The 26830-nt window shown below is 26.8% G+C and overlaps 2 protein-coding genes and 1 non-coding gene across 4 annotated transcripts in view; all 3 read left to right on the top strand.

The window, feature by feature from the left end:
* LOC129957062 (proton myo-inositol cotransporter-like) overlaps positions 1–8382 on the top strand; it is a 112660-nt gene extending 104278 nt beyond the window's left edge. For both annotated transcript variants that reach the window (XR_008782730.1, XM_056069198.1), the window contains one exon: positions 1440–8382. Coding sequence is in view for 1 of the 2 variants with exons in the window: in XM_056069198.1 (XP_055925173.1) it covers positions 1440–1524 (85 nt within the window). In the remaining variant the exon portion in view is untranslated. The remainder of the gene's footprint in view (positions 1–1439) is intronic.
* A 7463-nt stretch (positions 8383–15845) lies between these two features.
* On the top strand, positions 15846–15974 carry LOC129957983 (U4atac minor spliceosomal RNA). The gene has a single exon (XR_008783080.1). It is a non-coding gene; the product is annotated as a U4atac minor spliceosomal RNA (small nuclear RNA).
* A 583-nt stretch (positions 15975–16557) lies between these two features.
* On the top strand, positions 16558–25473 carry LOC129956504 (uncharacterized). The gene is made up of 4 exons (XM_056068424.1): positions 16558–16563; positions 16681–16756; positions 22507–22646; positions 25306–25473. The coding sequence occupies exons 1-4, from the start codon at positions 16558–16560 to the stop codon at positions 25471–25473; spliced, it is 390 nt and encodes a 129-aa protein (XP_055924399.1).
* Positions 25474–26830: the final 1357 nt, after the last annotated feature.

Below are 26830 nucleotides of genomic sequence, written 5' to 3' on the forward strand. Positions count from 1 at the left end.
TTGGTTTGCATTTTTGTTATTGCTGTGCTTTGTTATATTTTATATATATATTGCTTTGTCGTTTATACTAACCTGTTTATTATAATGTGATGCTGCATTGTGATCTTAAATTTTTATCATTTAAAGCTTCGAATTGCTATCAAAATGTGTATTGCTTTATTGTTTTTCCCCTTTCTCTGTCTACCTAAAAAACAAATCAGCTTTCTTTTTGTTTTTCTATTTTGTTCTCCCTTTCATTAAAAGTTCTGCATGATTACATTTCTTTTGTGAGCATGTGCATGACTTATAATTTTTATGTTATTTATTTTAATTGTTAATGATTTTGAAATCCTTCAACTGCTAGTAATCACTTAATCTTTTTTTTAAGAATTTGTCTGTGTTTATTATTAATTATGTTAATGAAATATTACAAATAATTAATCTTTTTTTGTAAATGCATATCTAACAGTTTTTATTAATTCATTGCATGTTGTATTATTTCTCTTTTATTTTGTTTAGTTATTAAATAGTTTTGGATAATAGCATAAAATTCTGGTAAAAAAATGAATCAAAATCTTATTGTCCATTTTGGACTATCCCAGATCTTAAAACAAACAATTTGCTTTTTTTTAAAAACATTTTATGTCATATTAGTTATTAAAGAATTTTAATTACAAAAAATAATTACTGAAGTTAAAAATATTTTTGCACCATATATTGAGATGTTTCCTAGACTAAAATTCAAATATTTGCTATCAAGTCTACAGTATTTTTTCTGCATGTTTATTTCTATATAAAATTGTGATTTAAAAAAATTAAAGAATTGCAGCCTAATTTTAGCTTGATAAAATAATGCTTTGCTATCTTTGAGTCCCTTTGAATATGAAAATAAGTATTCAAAAAATAATAAATGGTAAATTAATTTTTTTGTTTATTGTATTGCTTTTCTACCTATTAAACTTCACACATGATAAATGACCTTTAAATTATAAGAAAAAGTAAATATATTTTAATTGCAGCCTTTTTTTAAAAAAAAAAAATTCATTTATTGATAAATTGAAATAATTTTTAATTTTATGAAGCTTAATAGAGAATAAAATGATTATTAAATTTTATACATTCTCATTCTAATTTTATTCCAAGTTTGATCAATGAAAATTCTATTTTACAGAATTCCTTAAGATAAAGCTGTAATAGAGCACATGTTGTTAATTTGTGAATCATGGTATTAAACAAAAGCAAAATGTTAATCAATAGCTATTGTTAGTGATTTAGTCCATCAAGTATTTGTTGAAAAACATTTACTGTTAGTGATATTTTAAAACATTTTATAAATCTTTTTTTTTTCTTTCACAATCTGTAGTTGAAGGATTTATTTATTTATTTCCCCTTTTTTTGCATGTATTATATTTTCTTTTGAGTTTTAGAAACTAAAATTTATTGTTTCATTTTGCACGTAGATCTCAGCCGGGAGTAGGGAATACTACTACCATCGCACATATTGAAGATGTAAAATTGAATTCCATTAATAAGAATGGCTTCTAGCTTAGAAGGATATATTGTGGAACATTAAATTGCTGCAGGAGGTGGTGACATGCAAATAAAAGAGTTTGCATTTGTATAATACATTTTTGGAAAGAAACGTAAGATAACCTTAAAACATCTTTATTAACAGGTGCCAGTGGCATGGATTTTGGAACAAAGTATTGCAATATTTACAGAAGTCATGAACAGTTCTATAATTTATACCTTTGAGAGTCTTGATCTTTTTTAGAGTTATTTATTTTTCTGAAAGTCACTTTTATATCATATATATTTTTCCCTTCAGTTTTCTTTCAAAATATTAAATTAATTCAAATGTCTATTGCAAATGAAATGTTACAATTAAAAACTGTAATTTAATCTAAATTAGTATATTGATTTTACTTCCTTTCCCCCTTTTTTTAAAAAAAAAAATGTATGTGTTTAAATATATAGGCACAATGATAGTAATTTTTATGTTATTTTCCTTAGTTTCATTCTGATAAACCATTTTGTATGAATTGTCAGAAGAATTTTGGAAAGGGAAAATAATATACTGAGAAAGAAATGAACAGCCTAAAATTTTAATTGTGAATGTCGGGAAGTATACTCATCTACATTTGTTAAGAAACATTTGTTGTTATATATATATATATATTAGTTGTATTGAAATAAGTAGTAAAAAGTTTGTAGGATTAGTAGAGTTTGTTATTATTATTGTTGCATAGGTTTATTATTGTTATGTTCCTTATTTATGTTTTATTATGTAATTGTATACATCTGTAAGTTTTGAACAAAATGTATAGGAATGATCTGTCAAATAGGTTGTTGGAATCTCTGTTCCGATTTTTTTTTAAGAGATGATTTCAGTATACCTATTGTATACCACACTATTGGCTCAATATTTTATATTTGTTTAAATCATTTATACTGGTTCTTTACAGAATTTTTTTCACATTCAGCCACAATAATTGTAAATTAAATTTATTGTACTGTTATCACTGTTTTAAAAAATTTTATCATTCACATTGATTTTAATGAATTTTTAAAAAGAAAATGAATAAACATGTTTACAAAAATGGTTTTTGAAGAAAATTAATATCTTTTATCATCATATACAAATTTTTATGTGGAATTCTAAAAAAGTATTTGTGTATCTTCATAATTTTGCTCAGTTACAGTCATTTCCCTGGTACTTGTACACTGGTGCCTCCAAATCCAAAGACAAAGAACATTAATTCTTAAAGTTATAGATTCTGAATATTATAATATCAAATTTTCATGGTAACTTTTTTATACTCATTTGTGATAAAATCAGTACAATGTTCAACTTCAATCTCATATATGTTTTATCTTCCATAGCATTATCCATTATTTTTATTGACTGCATTTTCTTGTAGAATTGCTTACATTGTTCATTAAGACATTGAAGGTCTTTATTCTTAATAATATTACAAAGGTCTTTATCCCCATAAATTATATTACAATTAAAATTTTATTTCTTTTTACACACAAAAAAAAATCTGTATTAATGCATAGTAAGATGGATAATTTTATAATAATAAGCTGAAATTCATAATACAGTAATGAAAAATTAAATGATTTAATTGAAATAAGTAAAAAGAAAAAATTAAAAATATTAAATTATAGTAAAATTATGGCTTTGATACCCACTCAGTTTGTAAATAAATAACTCATCATTTTGAAAATCGATTGCATTAAAAATAGTATAGAAATAGAAAGAACTGGAATTAATATTGAATTGCATATTTTATTTAGCAGATACCACTTGAAAATAAGGTAATAAAATTATAAATTAAATTGTGAATTTTATAAATTGTTTATCAGTTTGGAAATTTATTTACTGATTTTATTAATAATAATAATAATATCCAGTTGATCAAAATAGTCATAAATTTTATTTTATTTTAACAAAAAAGTTTCCCTGGTGGTCCTTTTCTCCTTCACAAATTTAATTTACAAATGAAACATATCAAATGGAAGCAAGATGTTTTATGAAAACTACCAATTTTTGCTCAGTTATATTAAAGTTGTGGTAGTTAAATTATACTTTCAATCAACTGTTGCCTTAACGAAAGAGGCAGGTGATAGATAATTTCTTTTAATCAATGAATAAGTTTCATTTTAATCTCTTTGTTTACACTTACTTGAAAATCAATTCTTGTCCTTGGATTTGAAGTGCCAACCATTTTGGGTCATGTGACTTTAAATGTGTATAGCAGAAGTGCGTGTGTTGTACATATCAGTTGATCCAATTCCAAACAACTTTGAATGAATTTGTTCATTTATGATTTGTATAGTAGGTATTGTTTGGGTTGTTATTTGTAAATAATGAATGATGATCTTATATTATATGTATTGTTATGTTACTCGTTTATGTGATCTATATAATCAAGATTTTTAATTTTGTGAATGTTTCGTTTTTCTTTTATTTTGTTATATCTATGTAGTGAACAAAACTAATTACAACTTCCAAATGTTTGTAATTTCGAGTAGTACATTTAAGGAAGCGACCAAAGAATGTGTTTGTATCAATGTTTATACAAATTTTTATTCATTTATATATTTTTTCATCATGCATTGATGAATTGCTTTGTGAAATTTTGTTTAAAAATGTATTCAGGGTGTCTACCAACCACAGAAGTACTGTATGTCAAATCAAGTAATGATTTTTTTTCACTGAATGAAAACTCCCAAAACTCAGTGCTCAATGAATTAAAACTCCCATATTGGATTATACAAGCAATAGATAATTTTAAAAAAAAAAGTTTTTTTTTTAGAATTATAGACAATTAATAACAAACTTAATTGCAAAACTTATCATTAATCTGAGCTTTTTCATTTCCAGCTTTACATTGAAATCATAAATTTGTTTTATTGATTTAAACTTAGAACTCTAATAAGTAGACAAAAAATTGAATGTATATATAGTAAAATTTTTCAACATACATATTTTGTGGCACTGAACTGTTTAAGGAATTTTACAAGGAACTTGTAGACAAAAGCTTGTAGTTAAAAAGCATATGATAATTTTTTTGAAATTGACATATAATCTCTTACTTACTTTTTTTTACCAGTTTTATAGCAAATTAAAGATCAAATAATCTCAATAATATCTTTATTAACTGAATTTTTATAATTATTTTTATTTCATGAACAATTTTAAAAACTGTCTAACTATCTAAAGAATACTTAAAAAATAAAGTTTACAGACTACTTCTCTTTGGACTTCATAGACACCCTGGGATTTAGTTGTGAAGATGGTTGTTTCGCCATTCCATTTATACTGAGTGATGTAAAAGAAAAAAGTGATGAAAAGACTTTGTGATTTTAAAGCGATTCAAAAGTATTTAATATTCTGATTAATTGCTGATAAATGTGTCTTGAACTGTGCATTAGTTAGATATACCTCATTTTTAAAGGGTTCTTTTCTTAGAAGCTGAGGTGCAATACAAAACTAATTATAAATTAAATTTTATAATAGTAAAATTTTATTTTTGATTGAAATAATGCAGATTTGCCACAATAACTTTCCTAACTGTTGGACCTCCTAACATTTGATAGCATAAACTAAGCATAGGAATGAAATAATAACGAGCAACTCCGTCCTTTAGCATAGTACCTGTAACATCTTCAAAATACTTGCCTTTTAGATAAACAATCCATTCTAAAGTCGTATTTTCTTGTTATTCTACTATAAATCATAATTTCTTGATAGAACAATCTATACATGGAAGAGATATTTTTCTTGACAGATTTCACTGCACGGTAGAATTATTTCTGAAATCCTCTGTCCACTAACTTTCATTATCTCGAAATAAATTCTTATTCCAATTATTATTTCATAAATGAATGTTCAAATTTTTCCATATTAAAGGTCATAAATTCCTTCTGATATAATCCTTGATATTCCTCTTTACAAAATGGCAATACAATAGTATTCTTTGTTTATTCATAATTATTTTTGTTATTATTCTTTCTGTTATTTTGAAGACCCAGTTTTTTAGCTTGTTATCTCATTTTTATCAAATAAGAACAATTTCAAATTAGTTATTTTGTAATTGAAATTTTGAGAAATGTTATAAGTAATCTGTAGATATATTTCAAATCATTCTGTTTAAAGGGAAAAAGAGCTTCTGAGATTCAGATTGGACTTTTTTTGCGGATTTTGTTGTGGTTTTAATTGAGAACTGATATTTTATTTACACCTTTTAAAATTGATATGTGTGTGGTTATTATTACTAAATTTCTATTTTCTGATTTTAAATTCCTTTTTAAAGCTATATCGACTTTATTTATACTTTATCTGCTGTTGTTTTTTAACCAAGATTTTCATACTTTAGGTCCATTTTTTTTAATTTTTTTTATAATTGATGATTAATTTCTTTCATAGGAAACCATTTTATTTATAATAAGTCAGTTCTGTCTAATGTTCTATTTGCCTACTTCTTGAATTTGATATCTATTCATTTTGGAAAGTATTTGAATCAAATATTTAATATTTTTGCAAATAAGCATGTTTTTGTAAATTTGTATTGGATTAATTATTCAGTGATCATGTTTTATGGACATCAGGTCTCACTTTTGTATTTTGGCTTCTTTAAATTTCTCAAACTCATTGCCTACTATATATAAACATAAAAAGTTATCTGCTTGATGCTTAAAGTTAGATGCCTTTCCATCATATGTTAAGTTTTCTCTTACAATTTTTTTTTTAACTTTATTTTCCTTCCTGCCTTGTCATTTAAAATTGTATAACTAAAGAATTCTGTGGTATAGCCAAATAATGACAGTGATAGTGGTCTATTCTGGGTGGGACTTCAAAAAAAGTATCGCATATTTTGATGCAAGCATCTATTTAATACATTATAACCATTTATTAAAATTAGGTTTTATCTAAGATCATCAATAAGCAATTTGATATTAAGAATTCTTGCAACATTATCTGTTCAAAATAAACTAAATTTTTTATAGATTTTATTGTTATTATCAATGATTTTGTTCATGAAAAAAGGCAAGTAAAGTTGTTTTGTAATTTTTTTGTTTCACATTTCTTGATACATTAATGGTTTTTTTTTCTTTAAATTTATTTAAAAGTTTATGTACCCTTGCAATTTGCCAGGAAATGAACACAAAAATCACAGCTGAGCCACTATTTATGCCTTATTTCAAGCAATAAAAATATTTACAATGACTCTAGTCAGATTATGAGAATATTTGAATCTCACTAATTAATTATGAAGCTCCAAAAGCATAACTTACTGTTTCAGGTTATATGCTCTTATCTTACTAAGAATAAGTAGTTGGTAGTTTTGATTTCGGTAAATGTAGTGGTTTTCTTGTATTTTTTCAAACTAGTGTCTTGCATAGTGACTGCCATTTTGTAGTACAAGCCATCCAGCAGAAGGTTTAGTACCAGTTTTATGAAGTATGTTGTTTCTCTGGTTTTGATGATGTTGAAAGCTTGCAGTCTGATCAATTTTTTTCTTTTGTTGTTTTTATATATAATATTCATAAAAAATTTTTACAGCACTTGCATAAATTGTAAAATTGTCATTCACTTGAAATAAAAGCTGTATAACATTTTACTAAATATATCCATTTTAGAGGATTTTATATTTTGAAATTTTGTCGACGAAAATGCTTATTCTTGTACAGTTTTGAAAATATACATTAATGTTTCTAGCAAATGTTTTTCTATTACAAATAAATTTAACTGTACTTTTTAAAACTCTCTAAAACCTAAAATTTGTAAATGATTGATATTTTTAATTCAAATCTGTAATATCACTAATTGATTCCAAGAAACCAGATTTTATAGAGCTGTATTTTTTCCAGAGTGTATAATTGTGTTCAAATGATAGCTTTTCATTTTAATTCCATTTGTACTCTATAAAATTCTTAAATATTCAAAAATGTTTTTTTTAATGCATAACTTTGCTAGGACAAATAAAAGAATGTCGCCTAAAAGCAGTCCTTTTATTTCATAATTCTGTATTCCAATGAGTTCCTTACATTTCAATATCGGCAATTAATTTTTACTTGCTTTAGTCTGAAACTTTTATTACAAAATGAATTTTCAGTCTTTATATCCATGAAAGGAGCCGGAGAGGGATTTTAAAATAATTTTACTAAGTGATGGGAAATTTTCTTATTTTCACAAAACTATTACAGAATTAATTTTTATGTGTGTTTTTATAAATTTTTATAATTTAGACAGTCTTGTCATAAAAAAATCAGTTCTTTTTTTTTTTAATGGAAGTATTGTAATAAATTTTTCCCCTGCAAAAATCATTGGCATCTTATTCAAATTGAAATATAAATTAGTAATTCTGCGAGATTATTTATCGCTCGCAAAAAGCGATTAAGAATAAAATTATAACAACAGTTCCTTTAACATTCTGAGACTCATAATTTAATTATAATATCTAAAATTAAATAAGAAGCGGAACAAATTTTTTTCCCACTCAAATGTATTTTCAAAAGAAAAAAAACCTGGCACACCTGACTACATTCGTTTTTAATCAATTGTCACCACAACGTATGAATACATATTCCTGAAATATTGGGACTGCTTTTCTATTCAGTGTTTGTATATTACGATTGAGGTCTAAAAAGAAGGCTACATTGTGAGTTAGCTTGCACCTTGGCAATTCAACCTTCATGAAGGTCAAAGCAATAAAGCGATTCCGTCTTAACACTTTCTCGTAGACAATGATTTCCCATAGTTGTATACTCTATGCTGCTAAGTCAAAGTACATTTTTGTGTCGCGTTTCTTCTTTTTCTTGTATCACGTACTGTATGCAAGAACTGTACTTATTTTTCTCGATATTTCATTAAAGATTATGCTGAAAAAAAAAGTGTCTTTTCTTTCGTCTGTTGATTTTATCCTAATACCAGGGACGACGGGAGTATCTCACTTTTGGAGGGGTGTGAAGTACTTAAAATATTATCGTACAAAAACAAATATTTTTGATGTGTCAAGTATGTCTTTTGATGTTCAAAATGTCTTTACATTATTATGCGTAGTATCATTTTCGCGTATTTTTTTTTTTAAAGTGGTATTATTTGAAAGAATGAAAGCAGTTATGTGTCGATGCGAAAGGTTTAATTTGTGAGGAAAAAGGACAAATAAAAAAAACATAAAAAGCAATAAAAAAAACAAATATCGGAAAATAAATTAAATGTTTGAAAGTAAATACAGAAAAAAGAATTGACTGAAATAAATTTATTTATTTACTTTTATGAACAGTGATGGAATATATGAAGATTTTTTTCAAACAACTCAAGCCTACTCTTTTTTTTTTTTTTTTTTTTTTGTACGAATGTTAATTTGAACAATTTTATTACAACATTGCTAAAATTAAACCTATTCTTTACACCCTTAGAAGGAAATAGCAACATAAATGAAACCAAACTTTCATCGTCCATATTTAAGAATAAAAGGTTAAGTAACATGAAATTTTTTAACAGGAGAATGATTTTCGGCAAACTGCGGGATGCTTTTGCAAGTCAGTTATACATTTTCTACATAGCAGACCGTTAGATCTAAAACTACCTAATTCGAGACGTTGTTACTTCTTGATAATAAATGCTCTCAAAAAGAGTTTAAAATTTTAATTAGATGTTTAACTGATTAAAAAGTCATCAAATTTGAAAACTCCTCTGTCTTTCTGTTAATTAACCTGAACAGCTTTAGGAGCTTAAAAATAATTATAATAATCCCTTAAAAATAATTTTTAAACACTTTTTAAAATTCAAAATATCAGTTTTATGGTGATACCAGTTTTAATTTCGTGCATTTCTTTTTTTCTCTTTTTAATATCTTTCCTATATTGATTTTAGACACAATATGTTACAATTTTTTTACTAAACAATAAAACATTAAACAATGTGATTTAATTTCATCATTTTTCAATAATGTTTTTCTTCTTTTACTTTTTTTTTTTTTTTTTTTTTGTCAACTTGAATGAATTTATGATTGAGGATTTTTTTGTACTTTATAACTTTCAAAAGTACTTGCAAAGTTTTTATTTCATATTATGATAAAGTTATATTTCAAATTGTTGTGTAAAAATAGTTGAAATAGTAAATAGTAAAAATAGTTGCATAAGATCTTTTGGTCAGAATTTGTCTCATGTATACAATGGAATATTAACTTCTTGACTTTATGCTCATCACTCAATTGTGGCTAAGTATTTTCCTTTTAAAATAAAACCAGTTGCAACTACACTAGACTTCTTAGAATACAATAACTACTTTTAAAAAAATGCAGCATTACAATTATGTTACCGATGTTTCTTCCTCCAGATGGCGCTGTTTAGCGTCTTAAGTTAAACATACTTGAGCAGGCAACGAAAAGGAAGTCTTTGAAATAGTCTCATATTTGTATCCATGATAATTATTTTACTATAAATAATGCACATAGTTTCATGTAATTTTTAATAAGAATAAATACTTAAAAAGGCTATCTGAAATGCCTTCACCATTGAATCATATATGCATATACGATTTGAAACAACAATGATGTGTGGGGTTATAGGGAAGCTCCTAGGCTCGGTGGCCTTACACAAAAACAATAACTTTTTAAACGGAAAAAAAAACAGCCTGAAAAGGTCTTTTCTCGTTTACTTTGAGGTGAAATGTTAAGTCCTGATTAATGCATTGGCCATTAGCGGATGACAATCATGTTGACGAGGTGCGGTAGTGGGTCAGTTATAGAAAAGCTGCTGGATCTTCTATTCCTGTTACTTTTTGGATCATAGACTGGGATTTCACTAATCGCTTAGTTGCTGTTACTGTCTAGTTTTTCAAAATAGTTAGTGGCTAGCTTTATAAAAAATTCTTCGATTGAAGATAACTGTAGGTCTTCCAGGATGTCTTGAACTGGTTCCCGAATGCATAATTGCAGAGCCGTATTAAGCCCTATAAACAATCCTTAAGCAAATAAATGTGGAAACTTTCTTTTTCCAACCTAAATCTTCAAAGCCAGGTATTTTGTTATTGGTTTTGATCTCTAAATAAGCCATTTGTAAGGAATAAAGATGCCCAACTTAGAGAAAATATTTAATGGTGAGTCACTTTCAAGAAAGTCAGTTTCCATTTCTTCCATGTAAATAAAATTAATTTAAAAGCATTTTTTTAAAAGATGATAAATTATTTCAAACTCTCTTAATACAATTTAAGATTTAAAACAATCTTACAAACTTTTAACTTAATACAATTTTATAAACTGTTTACTCGGTTCCTCTCAGGCATTGTTGTGATTTTTTTTTTATTGTTATTATCTACAGAATAGTATGGAAATGTAGATGATGAATTTTTCGGGAAAATTAAAAAATAAAAATAAAAAACCAGCACATATTTACTTTTCGGAGCAATAAAAATTGCTACCTGGCATTTTTCTGCTAAATACAACTCTCTTAATATTACTGAACTGAGCTGAAATTCCATAGTACTTTGGAGCGGGGATATTATTTGGGAGCAATTAGTTCAAACGAATTTCATCAAAGTATTCCATGAATTCTAAATTGAAATCAGTACGTCGGCAAAAAAAACGGAAGATGACATCTAATTAATTAATATAATAAAAGCACAAACAGTTGAGGGGTTATTTGTAGAATTAATATGTCTAAATATTAAGAAACATCAGAAGATCATTTAAAAATGATAGGTTTTAAGCATACACACTATTTTATACTTGCATGATACCCAATAATAATGGTTGAAAAAGAAAGATGGATCAAACTGGTAATAAACAATAAACTAAGCAGGTTTCATAATAGTTTGTTGAATCGGAGATCAAAATGAGAGACGAGTAATATTCAACGCCGAAATTTCTACTAGATAGCTGTCTAGATCCACTTAGCTGAAGGGGGCGCACACAGGGCGACTAAAAAATATTATTATTGAAACATTTATAAACTCCTGCCTTATGAAATTATTGAAACATTTATAAACTCCTGCCTCCTACTTAAATAGTGTTGTGCATAAATGTGCATATCGTAAGGCCATGATTCATATTTACTTTTAACACTCTAGTAGCACACACACACACACACACACACACACACACACACACATATATATATATATATATATATATATATATATTGTATGATATTAAACAATATTCGTAATATTGTGTAATATTGTTGAATATTAGGTGATATAATATCGCACAATATTGTGAAAGAGGATGCGCTATCTGGATTAGAGATGCATAATCTACGATTTTTTGAATAACAAATAATTTTGCTATTGTTATTTTTAAATATTTGTTCCAAATATCTGTTATTTCAATCATATTATTAAATTAATTAAAAATTATTAATATTAAATATAAAATGTATTAATTGTAATTAATATTTAATTTACTAATTTAAGTAACGTGTGATTGAATTAATTTATCCATTTTAGCTTACTTGATTTACAATTTGATTTTTTTCAAAACTATTTATTTAATTTCTTTATTGGAATAAACCATTTTCTGAAAAATTTGAATTAAATATATGTCCTTTCTTTAAATTGTTTACTTTAGTTTTATATTCTACCAATAGATGGCGCCAGCAGTAAACGGAATATATGCAAAGTGAAGTCACAAGCAATAAAAAAGGATTTGTATGGAATAGTGCATCATCAAATGCATATATCGGAAAGTCAAGATTACTCTCATGAAGTGGAGCGGCGACTTCACACTTTCCAGTGAAGTCACTGCTCCGATAAATTTCATAATACGATAATTCCAATAACCGGTCCATTCACTTTTCAATCCATTCACAGATTTGTCCTATTCTGTTTTGTTTGTTCGAGAGCTTCCATTGGACAGATCGTATCGATTGTTACTTTCTGGTGAAGTCACCGCTCCGGTTAATTTCAGTGATATCTTATCCATTGTTACTTTCTATCGTCATTCAAAACCTGTAATCGAAATATTACCAGTAAGATCGTGTAGTGATTGTAGCGCCACCTTTCATTCATGCCATCTAAAGCGCTGTCTATCTACTTTCCTTAATACAATTTATGTTAATACTTCGCCCGGGAAAATCCCCGTTCTATGTACAAGTGCGCTAAGCAATGATGTTCCGATGGTTATTAGTGAAATAAAGAGTTAATTTCCTAATAGCGATAAAATGCTTTATACCGCACTCTACATGAACATCACCACAATCGTATCAAGGATTTGAATCACACCCCTCATTGAAAAGTATTGATCACTGGTATTTGTGACTTTATGATATTGGTTACGTCATTTCCGCTCGTAAAAAATTCGTCATCCCTAATCTGGATAAAGATGAATATGTGCAATGCACATTATGCATGTATGTGTGTTGGCGCTCTACAAGTTAGATCGTTTGACCAGGTGAAACCAAACCTGGCACATTTAAAATGAAGATGGGATTGTGTGGCTCGGAGTGATTTTTTCGAAATTTTAATTGAAATTCTCATCGATAAAAATTAAGCGAAATTTTGGCATTTTACCGTAATAACATCCAAATATATTATAGTACAAAATTGATTTTTACATAATTTTAAAATTAAAAAAAATTATGTTTTCAATGATGCCAATTTTTAACATATATATTTAATTTTTAATTTTAAAGAATTTTTTAAAAAATAATTGAAGCATATTTTTCAACAATTTGTTCAGCACAAAATAAAAATTAAATGTAATCTGTACGAGTATGTTATGAGTGCCTGGGAAAATTATCTTTTAACAATGTGTTGCCATGACGTTCAAAAAAGCTGGAATTAAAAGCACAACCAGTTATAAGATTCCTGTAAATTTACGCATGCTCTGAAAGAACCACCAATAGCAAGTAGGACAATTGTCCTTGATGGGACAAGTACTTGCTACTGTACTGTCCCTGCGCATGCCGTGGTCTTACTGAAAGGATTGTAGCTGGTTGAATGTAAACTCTTACTGTACTCTTACTGTAAACTAAACCTAGAAAAATGCGATTTTCCATAAGAAATGAAATAAACATGAAGCATGATATTTTCTAAAATGATAAGTGTAAGAAGATCATTTCGGCAAGCTTTTAAAATATTTTTATTATTAATTCCATAATTCTGTAATATTTACGACAACATGCTTTATATATAAAGCTCTAATCGAATCCTTATCAATGAAAAAAAAAACTTTGCTGATAAAGAATGATTCACAAACCTTATGAATTTTTATTTAATTTATGGTTTTTTTTTCCACAAAAATGGAATATTAATCCTTGTTATCAATATAAAGATATAATTAATGCCAAAGGAGGTTAAGGATCTAATTAGCCACCATCTTATATACCGATTTATTTTTCCCCCTTTATTTGATAAGGTCGTAGACAAATGAATGACGACTATACCTTATCATTAATTTGTCAAAGTGCGTGTATTAGAAAGTCAGAATATCTTAAATAGAAATAAAGATGAATGAGTGTGTCTGTTGGCGATCTACAGAACAGATTGTAAAAGTTAGAATACTAAATTTGGCTCAAATATATTATAGTACTGAAGTTGTGCATTTCGCAGTTCCCTCTCACCCTCTCTCCAAATTTTAATTATTCAAATACTAAGTCAACTTTGGTGTTTCCGGCCATTCATTTCTAAAAGAGTCATCGCATAAAAATTATTGTTTTCAACTTGTTTTATACGTAGTACAGAGAAAGTACAGTAATTGTTAAAAAACTCTAAATTTTGACAAATCTCCACTTTTCAGACCTTTCGAATTCGAACAACGCATTTTTAGAAATTATTCATCTGTCTGTTTGCGACAAAGAACTCAAAAACGCTTTGAGCAAGTGTGCTGAAATTTGGTATAGGATAATTTTCACCAAATTTACAGATTTCTATCAAATTTCGATTAAAATCTGTTCTGAAGAAGTCCGTCTGTACAGCTGTTCGAATATAAATTAACACAACTACAAAACGAAGAGAGCGAGATGGATAAGATTCCCTACATAGATTTGACATCTATGTTGTAGACATCTATAAAAGTTTGAGACAACACCAACAAAGGTTTGACTGTCTGTGGTTCTATATTTTAAGAAATATAGAACGACATAGGTAGTTCAAAAATAGTTAGTGACTTGTATATGTCAAATTGGATAGGGGATTTTGTGACTGCAAAAGTAATCTTGTTTCAAATTTTTGTTTCAATCGGTTGGAAAAAAACATCGTTTTAAAAATACCCTCTCGATGACCCATCAACTTGTTAGAGTAGTTAAATATATCGAAAAGGGTTTTGCCAACAATCAAAAGTGCGCCGCTGTTTTTCTAGATATTCAGAAAGCCTTTGGCAGAGTTTGGTAAAAAGGCTTTATTTACAAGCTAATTATTTATAATATTCCTCCTTACATTATCAAAATTATTATCTCCTATTTAAATTACAGATTCCTATTTAAATTAAAGAATCTGTAATTATCATTACAGATTCTTTTGTGTTCGCTTTAACAACAATCTTTCAGACATCAAACTTATTAAAGTAGGCGTAGCCCAAGGTTAAAAAAAAAAAATATCCCAATAATGACTTGTTCCAACTTTATACAGCTTCTGCTAGCAGTTATTAACATTTTATTGGTTCCCAGAACAAAAACAGTAATTTGTTATTAAAGTTAGAAATTACAATCCACTTCATCACTGTGTTTGTTATTCAGATTAAAATAAGAATAATTTTTTGTATTGCAAATGTTTGTATTGAAATCAGAATTAAATTCTCTTTAAAATGATATGCAAGAGCTTGCATTTTGTGAAATGCAACATTTTCTATAAACATACAAAGTTAGAAAATATAACGATTTTCGTGTCCACAATTTTGGCTAACACTGTAAATGTAATGAAAATGCATAATCTATTTAAAAACAGGCCGCTTGCAGCGCCATCTACTGGTGTAATTTATAACTAAAATAGTGAAGTTTCTTCTGAATTTCCTACTGCTTTTTTTAATAAAGATACTACTGATTTCATGCTCCACTTCCAAGTTATTAATTTATAAATTTAGGTTTTTGTCGTAAAACACTCTTCATTTATCTTTGGTTGCTCATTTAAGCATTTTCAAACTCGGGAAAGAAGGTATTATATTTGATATTTAAATTTTAACTTTTTACAATTGAAAGAAATTTTGCTATTGTGCACGTTTTTCTGGGTGGAAACTTGCAGCGGATGTAAATAATTACTCATACAAAATTTTTTGCTCAAAATAGTATAATAAATTTAAAGATATACAATTAAAATATATACTTCAAATATTAAAGTTGTGAAACAGTTGAATTTTCTACCACTAAGTTTGTAAAGAATCATATTATATAATATTCTGTTAAACATTTAGAACTCAACCGTTCTTGTCTTGGGCAGTATCTGTTCAATGAAGGTCACCTGAGAGCAGAGTGCTGACGATCATAAGACACATTTACCCGCACCGCCGAATTTATCATAGTTTGGTATGGGTGCAATTTTTGGAACCCTAAGGGGTGATCGATGTTTAATGTAGATATAAGCACCTAAAATAGTGACATTAACTGGACATTAATCTCATATCAGCTGTTAAGATTCTTGATAAGTTAGGTAAAGCAGATAAATTGTATAATATGAAATAGGAAATATGATGAAAGAGATTTACAAGCATCTTCATCTTAATATTCTTGTGTTTTGTGCTGTATCTCTTCTCTTGTCATTACAATACAATAACTTAATGCTCGTAATCAAATATAAATTATGCATGTTTTATTATAAAAATCTCAGTCGCCGCCTTAATAAGCTACTTTTTAAAGAAATATAACAATCGCTTCAATGCAAATTGTGATCGATCGTAGCGCCCCTATTAAGTAACCGTTAACGCTGCCTTCTGAATTTTAAATCCCCAAACTTGAAAATACAACAGAAGTTGTGTTTTCAATTTGGGTATCAATATAAAAATGAAACACAGCCGTTACTTGTCAATTTGATAAATTATTGAAGTGCTTACGCATTGTAAGACATGTGATCATTAGCGCCACCTTCTGATTAAGATGATGTCTCAATCTGTATTAAATTTAAAAGCTCGAAAAATGGCGGTATTTGTTTAAGTGAATATTTTTTCACTCTGCCTAATGAATTGATATTTTGTGTGAATTTTTATTCTTAACTAAATGCAATTTTTTTATGATACCTTCTTATTTTTTAAGAAATAGAATTTTAGTTATTCGCGGTTAGCATTTTTGTTAGTTGATGTAAAGAATGTTTCAAGATCCATCAAAAATAGGAAAAGTAAGTTTTAATCTTGTTTTAAAATTTTATTAAATGTTAAATAAAAAGAAAGTTTATTTTTCTGTATAAAATGTTTTGCTGTTTTAGTATATGATTAAAATATCATTATGAAGTAGTGTGCTAAGTTATGCGTTATTTTATTTTTTTTATTTTGAAAAATTTAAAAGAAATTTTTCTGAAATGAATCAAAATATTCAAAATAAAGTATTATCATAATATAACTAGATACGTATTATTATTCTAATCATAAATCTTTTATTAACACAAGCAGAGTAAACAAAAGTTTACTATTAAATCAGAATAACGTGTGATTAATATATTTCTTATTTTATTTAAGTTTTGCATATTAGGATTGTAATATTTTCAGATGATTCCGATATTTGGGAATTGGTTCTAGTTGGAATAGGTGTTTTATTGTTTTAGAATGTGTTCGTTTGATTTTTTGATAAGAGTAAGAAAAGATGCAATATGATTATATACTTATATGTCGAAATACTTCTCTTTTTTTATAAAAAAAAAAATATTTTTGAACAGAGTTTGATTTGGTTTTTTGGCGCAAGGGCCATAGATTTGGCCATGCTGAGCCAGACTAAGTAAAATTCTTTCAAGTTAAAATTTCGAAATTTCTTGGTATAGGAAACAATGTGGAATAAAAATTAATAGTAGGTAATCTTCAAAAAAGGAAAGTAGACTAAATATATGAATAAAAACCAATTGATTTTAAAAAGGGTAAGAGGTTATCATGAAGAGCTTTTTCAAGTAAGGTAGATAAAACAATATTACTTAATTTAAAAAAAATGTAAACTTTGTGTATAAAAATTTGGGCATTCAGAAAGTATATGTTGGACGAGACAAAGTGCACTTGCACCGAAACACATTGCAGCTGGTTCTCCTAATAGCATATCGAGTATGACTTACTCGTGACGTTTTGAACATAAGTAATAATTTAAAGTTAAAAGTGGCCCTTCTCAAATTGATTATAATTTCTTTTATATTTCTGACTAAAAATTTCCTTAAATGATTTCTGTCTCCTTTTTATTATAGTTATTTATAAATGATTATCTTGTTGTATGATAATGTTTGAAATTATGTAAAGCGAGATCTGACTTTGGATACAAATACATGCAAATTTCAATTAGAAGCAAATTCCTCTTGGATAGGAGGAATTTCTTATAAAAGCATATCATTAAATTTTCAAAATAGTATAATAGATAAACAATCACACTGAATGAAGTTATTTTGAGGTTGAAAACTTCATAAAATCTAATTAATCTTCTTGCTGACACTAATTGCTTTCTCACCTACTAATTCTTTTGTGTAACAACTAATAAGATGCTCTGCAATTTTGTTGCATCTTCCTGATATCATGCAATATTCAGAATATCTCACAATATTATAATCTTCTAGGAATTAATGTCAATAAAATTTTAAAATATGGCTTAACGGAAACCAGTGCTTCTGAAATCTTTCGGGCCAATGCTAAATTTCATTAATTCTTTGACTATTAACGGAACGCGTACATCGCATTCAGCATTTAAAATTAGCTATTTGCAAAGGATTGGGGGAGGGGGGGAGCGTGTTTCAACATCACATTCCAACCTCTGACTTAAAAAATTATTTGAAAGAAAAATTTCAAATAAATTTTCTTTATTCGGAATCTAATAGGACACGAGGAATATCATTAGGAGCGCCATCTCCGGTCGACTAAAACTTTTTGGACATGGCTACATCGTCTAGTCATGAGTAAGAGATCGGAATCTAATAGTTTCACTTGTGGAAAATAAAGAGAAGAATTTTCAAAACAATCGTGTCAAAGATTTAGACCCCAATTTAATTAGTTTTTCAAAAATAAAGAATTTTTAAAAAATCTTTCAAGATTAAAATATTTTGGTGTTAATTATGAATATAAAAGTTAAACCAGATTAAAATTCATTCCATCTTTTAATCTAGTCAATTACTTAAAGTTTTGATTATGAATTCGCTTGCGTTTTTCCTGTATAGGTGAAAAGACAAAAGTTTCACTAAAGAGTTTGGAAATTTGCATTGATCTCCCATATTCCTTTCGAGCAATGTCATTTTTTTAAAACTATTCTCGAATCATAACTAAATTCCTTATCTGTTCATGAGTGGTGATGAATCATTTTGAGTACAAGGACCAACTTTGGTCATGCTGTATCATGCATTATATTTATTCACAAATTATTGATTCCCCGAGTAAAAAATATGCTCAAAAATTTAATAAACCATAATTTAAACCAATGAAAAAGTTGCAACTAACCAATTTATGCACTACCTTTTGTTTTCTAATGATCATGGCATTAATTTGATTTGGCATAATTCTATTGTCACATATTATTTATTGTTAATTTTTTTTTTTAATATTTCCGCGTTTGATATAATTTATGAACATCGTCATCATTCGAATATTTTCTGAAAAATTATATCCTCGGACAATTTTTAATAATCGACAGATATTCCCTCAGAGCAGATTCAAGTCATTTTTTAAAATGAAATTTTATCTATATATATTTAAAATGAAGAATAAAATGAAGAAAATAAATAAATAAAAATTGGACAAAATTAGTTTAAAAGTGTTCGTTCTCTCATGGAATTATATATCTTTGAAGAAAACTTCAACTGCTTTTTTTGGAAAATTTTGTAATATATCCCATAGAAAATGGAAAAATGACTTAATTGCGATGAATTCCAGTCTAAAGATTTTTGCATCGCTTTACAGGAGACATTGAAGGTCAGTCCATAAAACTGTTTTGTCAATACTGTGCAAAATAATTGGCTGATCCACAGATTGTTACCTTGAAATGAAACCAATAAAATTAAAATTCATAAACCATATTTTAAACGAATGCAAAATTTACCAAATAATTTATGTAATGTTTTGTTTGTTTTTGTTTCATTATTGCCATGAGATTTTGAATTCATGATCAAATGCTAAATTCGGCTATGCTACATGTTTTGTTAGGATTCTTTTGTTTTGCATTTCATTGTCTTAGTGTTTGAGTCGGGAATAAAAATATTTTTAATATATATTATTGCATCCTTACTTAATTTTTCCTTGTTTCGAGGCGACATGCTTCGGAAATTGCAGACAAGCAGGATGTGCTTTATTGTGTTTTGTTTTTAACACTAATATTTACAAAATTAAATATGTTTGTTATATGTTACAAAATTGTATGTACGTATCCACATCCTAAACACATTTCCTGCATGAAACTCGATGACTTTAAGCTTACTTAATATATTTCGAAATAATTTCATTCTGACTTTTTCACAAGGTGACAACAAGTTTATTTTTCACGTAGCTCACGATTTCATCAGTACAGTATCTAAATATCATATTTATGTTATAGCTGTTGTAATTTTGAATTAAAAAGTGAAAGGGAACAACGTTACCTCAGAATCACCTGTAATATTTATATGCAATATTATATATGTGTCTATTTTAATAATTCTTGGCATTAATGAAATGAATTAAATGAAATTGGATTAAATGAAATTCTAAATGAATTTAAAAATAGGAATAATGATAGTTATATGTAAAATAAGAGAGCTTACTTTAAGTGTTTCGGCGTTTTCATTTGATTTTCGTTCTGAAGGTGTTGCTTCGTGATATTTCTGGCATTTTCAATAAACTCTGATGCTGTCATTTGTGATCACAGTAAGTAAAACCAATTAAAGTGTTTCAATTATGATGTCTTAGCATTGTAATAATATATTACGTTGGAAATAACCAATTTTAATTAAACAAAAATGATGACTAATAAAAAGACCATGTTTTGACTACCATTACAATAATTTGTTTGTTATGTATTACTAAAATATTTTATAAATAACATTTTGTATGATATTTCTTTAAAAAATTTTATCCTAAATTTTAACTTTAGATATCTTTTTTTCAAAAGTGATTTTCATAACTACATATTTTTTTATAGACATTTATTCAGTTATCTAATTAAATAATTCATATTGAAAGAAATTCATTCGTATTCATAAACATTCGGGACAAGATACTCTTCAAAAGACAACAAACACCCAGAGATGAACCCAAATCATGAGCATAACTGAAATAAAAATTATCTCCTACAAGAAAGAAAAGCTTTCTAAAGAGAACTTCCTATCCTGATTGAAATAACAAAAAATATTGCAGATAGAGAGAGAAAAAATTTTAATGCATCTAATTAAAATCTTTCGTGATTACTACACCATTCAATGAAAGAACAAGAATAAAATTGAATGGAATGTTCGCGAATGGCCGACCAAGACGGTTGGACGAAAAATTGAAACATGCAGGGTGATCATCTATAATTGGCTAACTTTACATGCACACTAAAATTGCATTGGACTAATCTTGATAATAACAGCATAAGAAATGAATTTATATAAATTACTCGACTCAATAAAATAAAAATAGTGGTGTGGTGATCATACTTCAATGTATAATGTTTCAACAATTAAATATGATGAATTAAAACATGAAGCTAAAACTTAAAATATATGTTTGTCATTAGAATTGAAACGGTTAAATTTTTAATTTATGGATATTTGTTTTAGAAATCTTGATAAAATTATTAAAGACATCGATTTAATTCGTTGTCTGCAACTCATTTCAAATATTGTTTTGTTATAACTTTGATAATTATTCTGCTTATAATGAATTAATATTTGCCCTATAAAATTGTGAAACTTTGTTTTCCAACGTTTTGTAAATAATAATCTTTCTCGATAAAACCAAATGATATTAAGTATTTAGTATTTATCATAATATATTATTTAATTTGCTGCGATTGAAAAAATTCAGAAAAATGAATTTTAAAAACGATTCTGTTCTAACAAAAATGTGATTAATTATAAATGTTTTAAACATTGTGTATAAAAATTAATTTATTGTTGAAGTTTAAGAAAAAAAATAGCAGAATAAAACTGTATTATTTAAAGTTTAATGAAAAAAAAAATCCAATTTGGCAGAACTGTGCACATCAAGAGAAGGAATTTATAATTTGAAAAACACTAGGTACTTCGTAAATAATATATTTTACATGTTTCATTATTAAAACGCAAGAAAAAGAGAAGGCTTTCCATTGTTTTGAATGTCCTGAAATTAATTTTAATATGAATATGAAAGGGAAAATATTCTGAGAATGACGTATAAGTACCGCGTCATTATCATCGCAATACGGATTCCATTTACTCCAAAGGCAATTTAGAGACATTTTTCATTTGTGCAACAAAAGTAGCACTACGCGATGTTGATCGGGTTAATCTTAACTTCTAAAGTTGTATGAGAGCATGCATATTTCTGTTCAAGTGTGTATCATTTCTCAGTCTCCTCTAATCCTGTGTGGGTTTTGTCGTGAACTAACAAATGCTGTGATACGAGAATTCTTTTCTCCCTAAATTCAACTCAGTGCAACCGTGCTCTGATTTGTTCATCTGCTATTACATACCATATGAGATCGTTCATTGCGTTATTCAGATTTTTCTAAAAATCATTTATATCTCTGAATATAGTGTTCGCACGATGATACTTAACAATTCATTGATAATCACATTGCTGTCCTTACAAAATTTCAAATTGCTTGATGGCTATTGAAATTGTATACTAATTTAATAATCTACTGGTGTTTTGTGTAATCTCATAATCAATCAGTGACTTTGTTTCATTTTCCTCAAAATCTCATCCATAACAATAAATGGGGCATCTGCAAAATTTTGGTTTTCATTTTGCTGGATAGGTGGGATTATTGATTACATTGAAACCAGGAAAGTGAACATCATAGGTGGAGTTGATTACTCATGCATACTACGATATCGAAAGCTTGCTCCCTCTCTTTGCTTCTCACTACTCGAATATTCAAATATGGAACCACCTTCAGTAAGTTAAAAACATTTGATTCTCTCCTTTGTGCTCCATGATTTGTCCTGCAACATTGCCCCGAGCAATTTACACGAGTGATAAAATGACAATTACAAAGAATCGATGTTTATATTCCATCGCTAATCTGAATTAAATGTTATTAAATCCGTGATATCTTCTTCCTTATAATCTAAGAACCCTGATTTCATTACGTACTTTATAATTCGAATATAATTTATTTTAACATGCGAATAATGACGGTTAAGCAAAAAAAATTAATGTTTGCATCAACATTAAGATAAAATTATTTATTATGCAGGTTTCATTTTGAAAGGAATTTAATTTGCTCTCCGTAGATCGTTGAAAGGTTGCAGCGCCCTCATTTGTGAAAATTGGAAGTAGCTACTTTAAGTCATTGCAAACAAAAATCAACTTAACTAACGCTGCTTTGGTTTTTAAAATACCTTAGAAAAGAATCATTCATGTCTATAAAATCCCGGTCATTGAAGAGTTTCGAATTTAAAATTTCAAATATACTTCAAAATTTTAATAAAAAGTAAATAAAAAAAAGGTATGTTGAAAATTTGTTTTTGCATTTCTATATAAAGCAATGTATTATTGTGCATTTTCTGAAGCATTATAAAATACTTATCACCTTGAATAATCTGTCACAATATTCATTATTTCTTAATTTTAAATCTTTGCAGGGGTATTTATTAAAGATATTATTGTAAAAAAAATATTTTTGCTTATTATTATTATCACTTATTATTGTCACACTAATTATTATTATCAAATTCTATTATATGTTATTGCAAAATTTGGTAAAAAATATTGTGCCACATTACCATATATTTTTTACAATATTAAAACAGTGTAAGATGTAAAACTTTTTGTTGTGTTGGTCATTATTAGATTCCAATATTGTTTAATTCTCGATATTCTACTATGTAGTTTCTCCATATTGTACCTAAGTGCTCTTAATAATACAAATATTTCAAAAATTAATTTTCACTGCCTATTAGAATATAAAGAAATTCATAAACAAACGATATTGTGAAAGATATATTTTCAACCCGTATTTGCAATATGTTTCTATATATGTTGAGTATTTTTTTAGATAAATGTGACGTTTAATCCACAGCATTCACAAGATCTTACAATAGTTATGCTGAAATTACGTTAATAACATACGGTAATAATATTTATTTCGTTAGAAGTGTTAAAATTTATTTCTAATTTTCAATTGTCCTTTTAATTTAATGAATTTTTACGATATTGAGTTGAAAATGTAATTTGAAGTAAGAAGGAGCGATTTCACTCGTAATTATAATTTATTATTAGAATAAAATCTGAAATCAGGTTGGGAAAAAAAAAAAAAAAAAAAAAAGCTTTTAAATGCATGAAACATTTTTAAAAAAAATTTTTTTTTTCAAAACTGTTTGCTGATTTTTGGTTTTGATTTGATTTATAAAAATTAAAATTTCAGTATTAAGAAAAAATTGAGATAAAGTTTACTCTTTGTAAAACAAAGATTGGTAAGCAAAAATCTTGATAGTTTACTAAATTATAATAATTTTTTTCATGTTATTATATAGTAAAAATGGAGAATTTTCCAAATTAGATTTTTTATATCTATAGCTAATTAGATTTTTTTTACTTAAAAAAAATTTCTTTAATTTTCTAACATGTATTTTATTTTAAATAAATAAAGGGCTAGCTATGTTTTTTTGCACAATTAAATATCAAATACTTGTAATTAGGACAGAGAATTCAACATCAAGATATCTACAAATGTGTCTGGATTGTCTAATCCCATTAGGTAAAATAAAAATTAAAAAAATCTACTGAATAATAGACTACAATATTGTATTGTTAAATAAAAAATTAACAGTACTGTCATCATAATGCGGTTCAACTCAGAATTTTCAAATTTGTTATCACAACGTTGTTGAATATAGTTTTTACAAAATAGTTCTAAAAAAAATTTTGTATCTTTGATTATTTAATGAATTTCATATTTTTTCTTAAAATTTCTAGAATATTTCTACATTAAGCTTTCTAATTCCGTTATCTTTCTCGACCTTTAATCAGTGCATTAATTTAAACAATATATCTCTAATTTAAAAATCAAGAATGATCAGAATGCCTTTGTTCCTTGATACTTATTTTCCTGGCATGTTCAAAGATTTTCTTTGCTTTTTTACGGGCAGAATGTTTCCTTCGTTGACTGGCAAGAAGCGAAATTGAGAAACCAAGAATTATGAAAACTGCTTTCATACATTTTGATTTCTCATTTAGTTTGTAGAAAGTTATATTGACAATTTTTTAAACACATTTTCATTTTCAATGATGTAATTTGATATTTACCTTTTATAGTTCACTGCGAAATATCATTGTCCGTACATACTAATACTATTTTACAGATGACTTGGAATTATCCAAAAACATATGTACTCACTTTGAATAATTACATACAATATATAAAAACTTCATACCTAAATTAATTACCATTACAGGTTAGACATTAATTAATTAAAGTTGAACAAATCAAAAACAAATTTTTTAATTTTCTTAAATTCTAATCAGTGTAAAGAAGAAACAGCTTAATGAATATCACCCTTGAAAGATTTTTCATCAAAATATCTGAAATAATGTTAATCAAGATTATTTTCAGGTCAAAGTGAGGATAGAGAATTTGAAACCTAATTTCATCAAAGAACCACATTGTAAAGAATTCGAGGCCAAACCAATTGAAGTAGAGTTCTTGTCAACTAACCATCGTTCAAAATTACAAGGCCCATCTCTAAACAGTCATAATGTTACTTTAAGGCATGATGAATAAAATTAAAGACAATTAGAATTGGCATATTGAGAGCACCTAAAAAGAATAAATACAAATAGCAATTCATGCTTTGCAATATTTGCCAGTTTCAATTGCTATTAATAATTAACAAACTGTATATTTATATTAATAATACATGTAATTGTATGTTATAAATTCTTCAAGTAATAATTATTTGAAATGTGTATATATATTTGGGGCACCCATATGCTATAAGTTTACTATCACAAAATTTTGAATCTATAATGATGTACAATCAACTCTTTCAAGCTGCACTTATATTTCTGAATGATTTGTATTAAAATATTTAATGAATGGTATTTCACTTAATGAAGAAAGTATGATTTTAAAGCAAGGCGGTTTATTCTGTGAACCACATTTTAAGTCTTATATTTCAAATATTATGTATATTACAAATATTTAAAAAAGATGGAAGCACGTAGCTTCTAGTCTTGTTCCAATTTAAAAGATAATATTTATCATTCAGTTGATCTATCAACTTCAATTAAAATATAATGAAGAATTTATTCAATGACTTTTTTACAATCAATGTTATTTATATGTTAAATTAATGTTGATGATTAATTTTTTAAGATTTATTAAAGAAAGAACAATTTTGAGCAATTTATAAATTAAACCACCACAATTCATAAAATTAAGCTTAACCTCTTTTTTTTCCCCCCTATTTCTATGTATATTTATTTTCTATTTCTATATAATAATAATTTTGTACTTTTAAAATATATGTAATTTTTATACATTATATTGAATTTGTCCGATTATCTAAGTAATTCAAACCAAAATTATTAAGAAATTAAAAAAAAAAATCAGTTTGTTATTACCTATTTAGATTTTTTTAAAAAATCTCTTATTTGCTTGGATTTCTAATTTTTTCATTAATTCATGATCAATGTAGACTATAAAAGTACAAATGAAGCATTTTTTAAAATTTTAAATTAGTCACCACAGATGACCAGCTAATCCTCAAAGAATTTTGATGTACTTAATTTAAAATATATCGCCTGTATATTTCATATCCATGATTCCATCAAACTGACAGACATTAATACTGTATTATTTTAATTGCCTTGCTTGAATTCTGTTCATTGTGTATATGAACCTTTCAAATGGAGATAATCCGTTAGCATCATAATGCTATTAAAAACATAAATATTTGGTTTATCTCACTTCTAACTTCCATGGTATTCTAAATTCATTTTTTTTATATTGTTAATCTTGTAAACTAATTTTTTTTTTTTTTTTTTTTCCTTTTTTTCAACAATAGAAAAATTTCAGGTCAATAATGTAATTTATGGATGCAAATCAGAAGGGGGGAAAAATAATAATAAATAAAATA

Source organism: Argiope bruennichi, chromosome 11 (assembly GCF_947563725.1).
Source record: "Argiope bruennichi chromosome 11, qqArgBrue1.1, whole genome shotgun sequence".
Taxonomy (NCBI): Eukaryota; Metazoa; Arthropoda; class Arachnida; order Araneae; family Araneidae; genus Argiope; species Argiope bruennichi.

Excerpts from the sequence above, each read along its gene's own strand:
- LOC129956504 (XM_056068424.1), top strand. Across the intron at positions 16,757-22,506 it reads ATCCATCAAAAATAGGAAAA|GTGGGATTATTGATTACATT; the intron begins GTAAGTTTTAAT and ends TTTGCTGGATAG. Across the intron at positions 22,647-25,305 it reads CAAATATGGAACCACCTTCA|GTCAAAGTGAGGATAGAGAA; the intron begins GTAAGTTAAAAA and ends GATTATTTTCAG.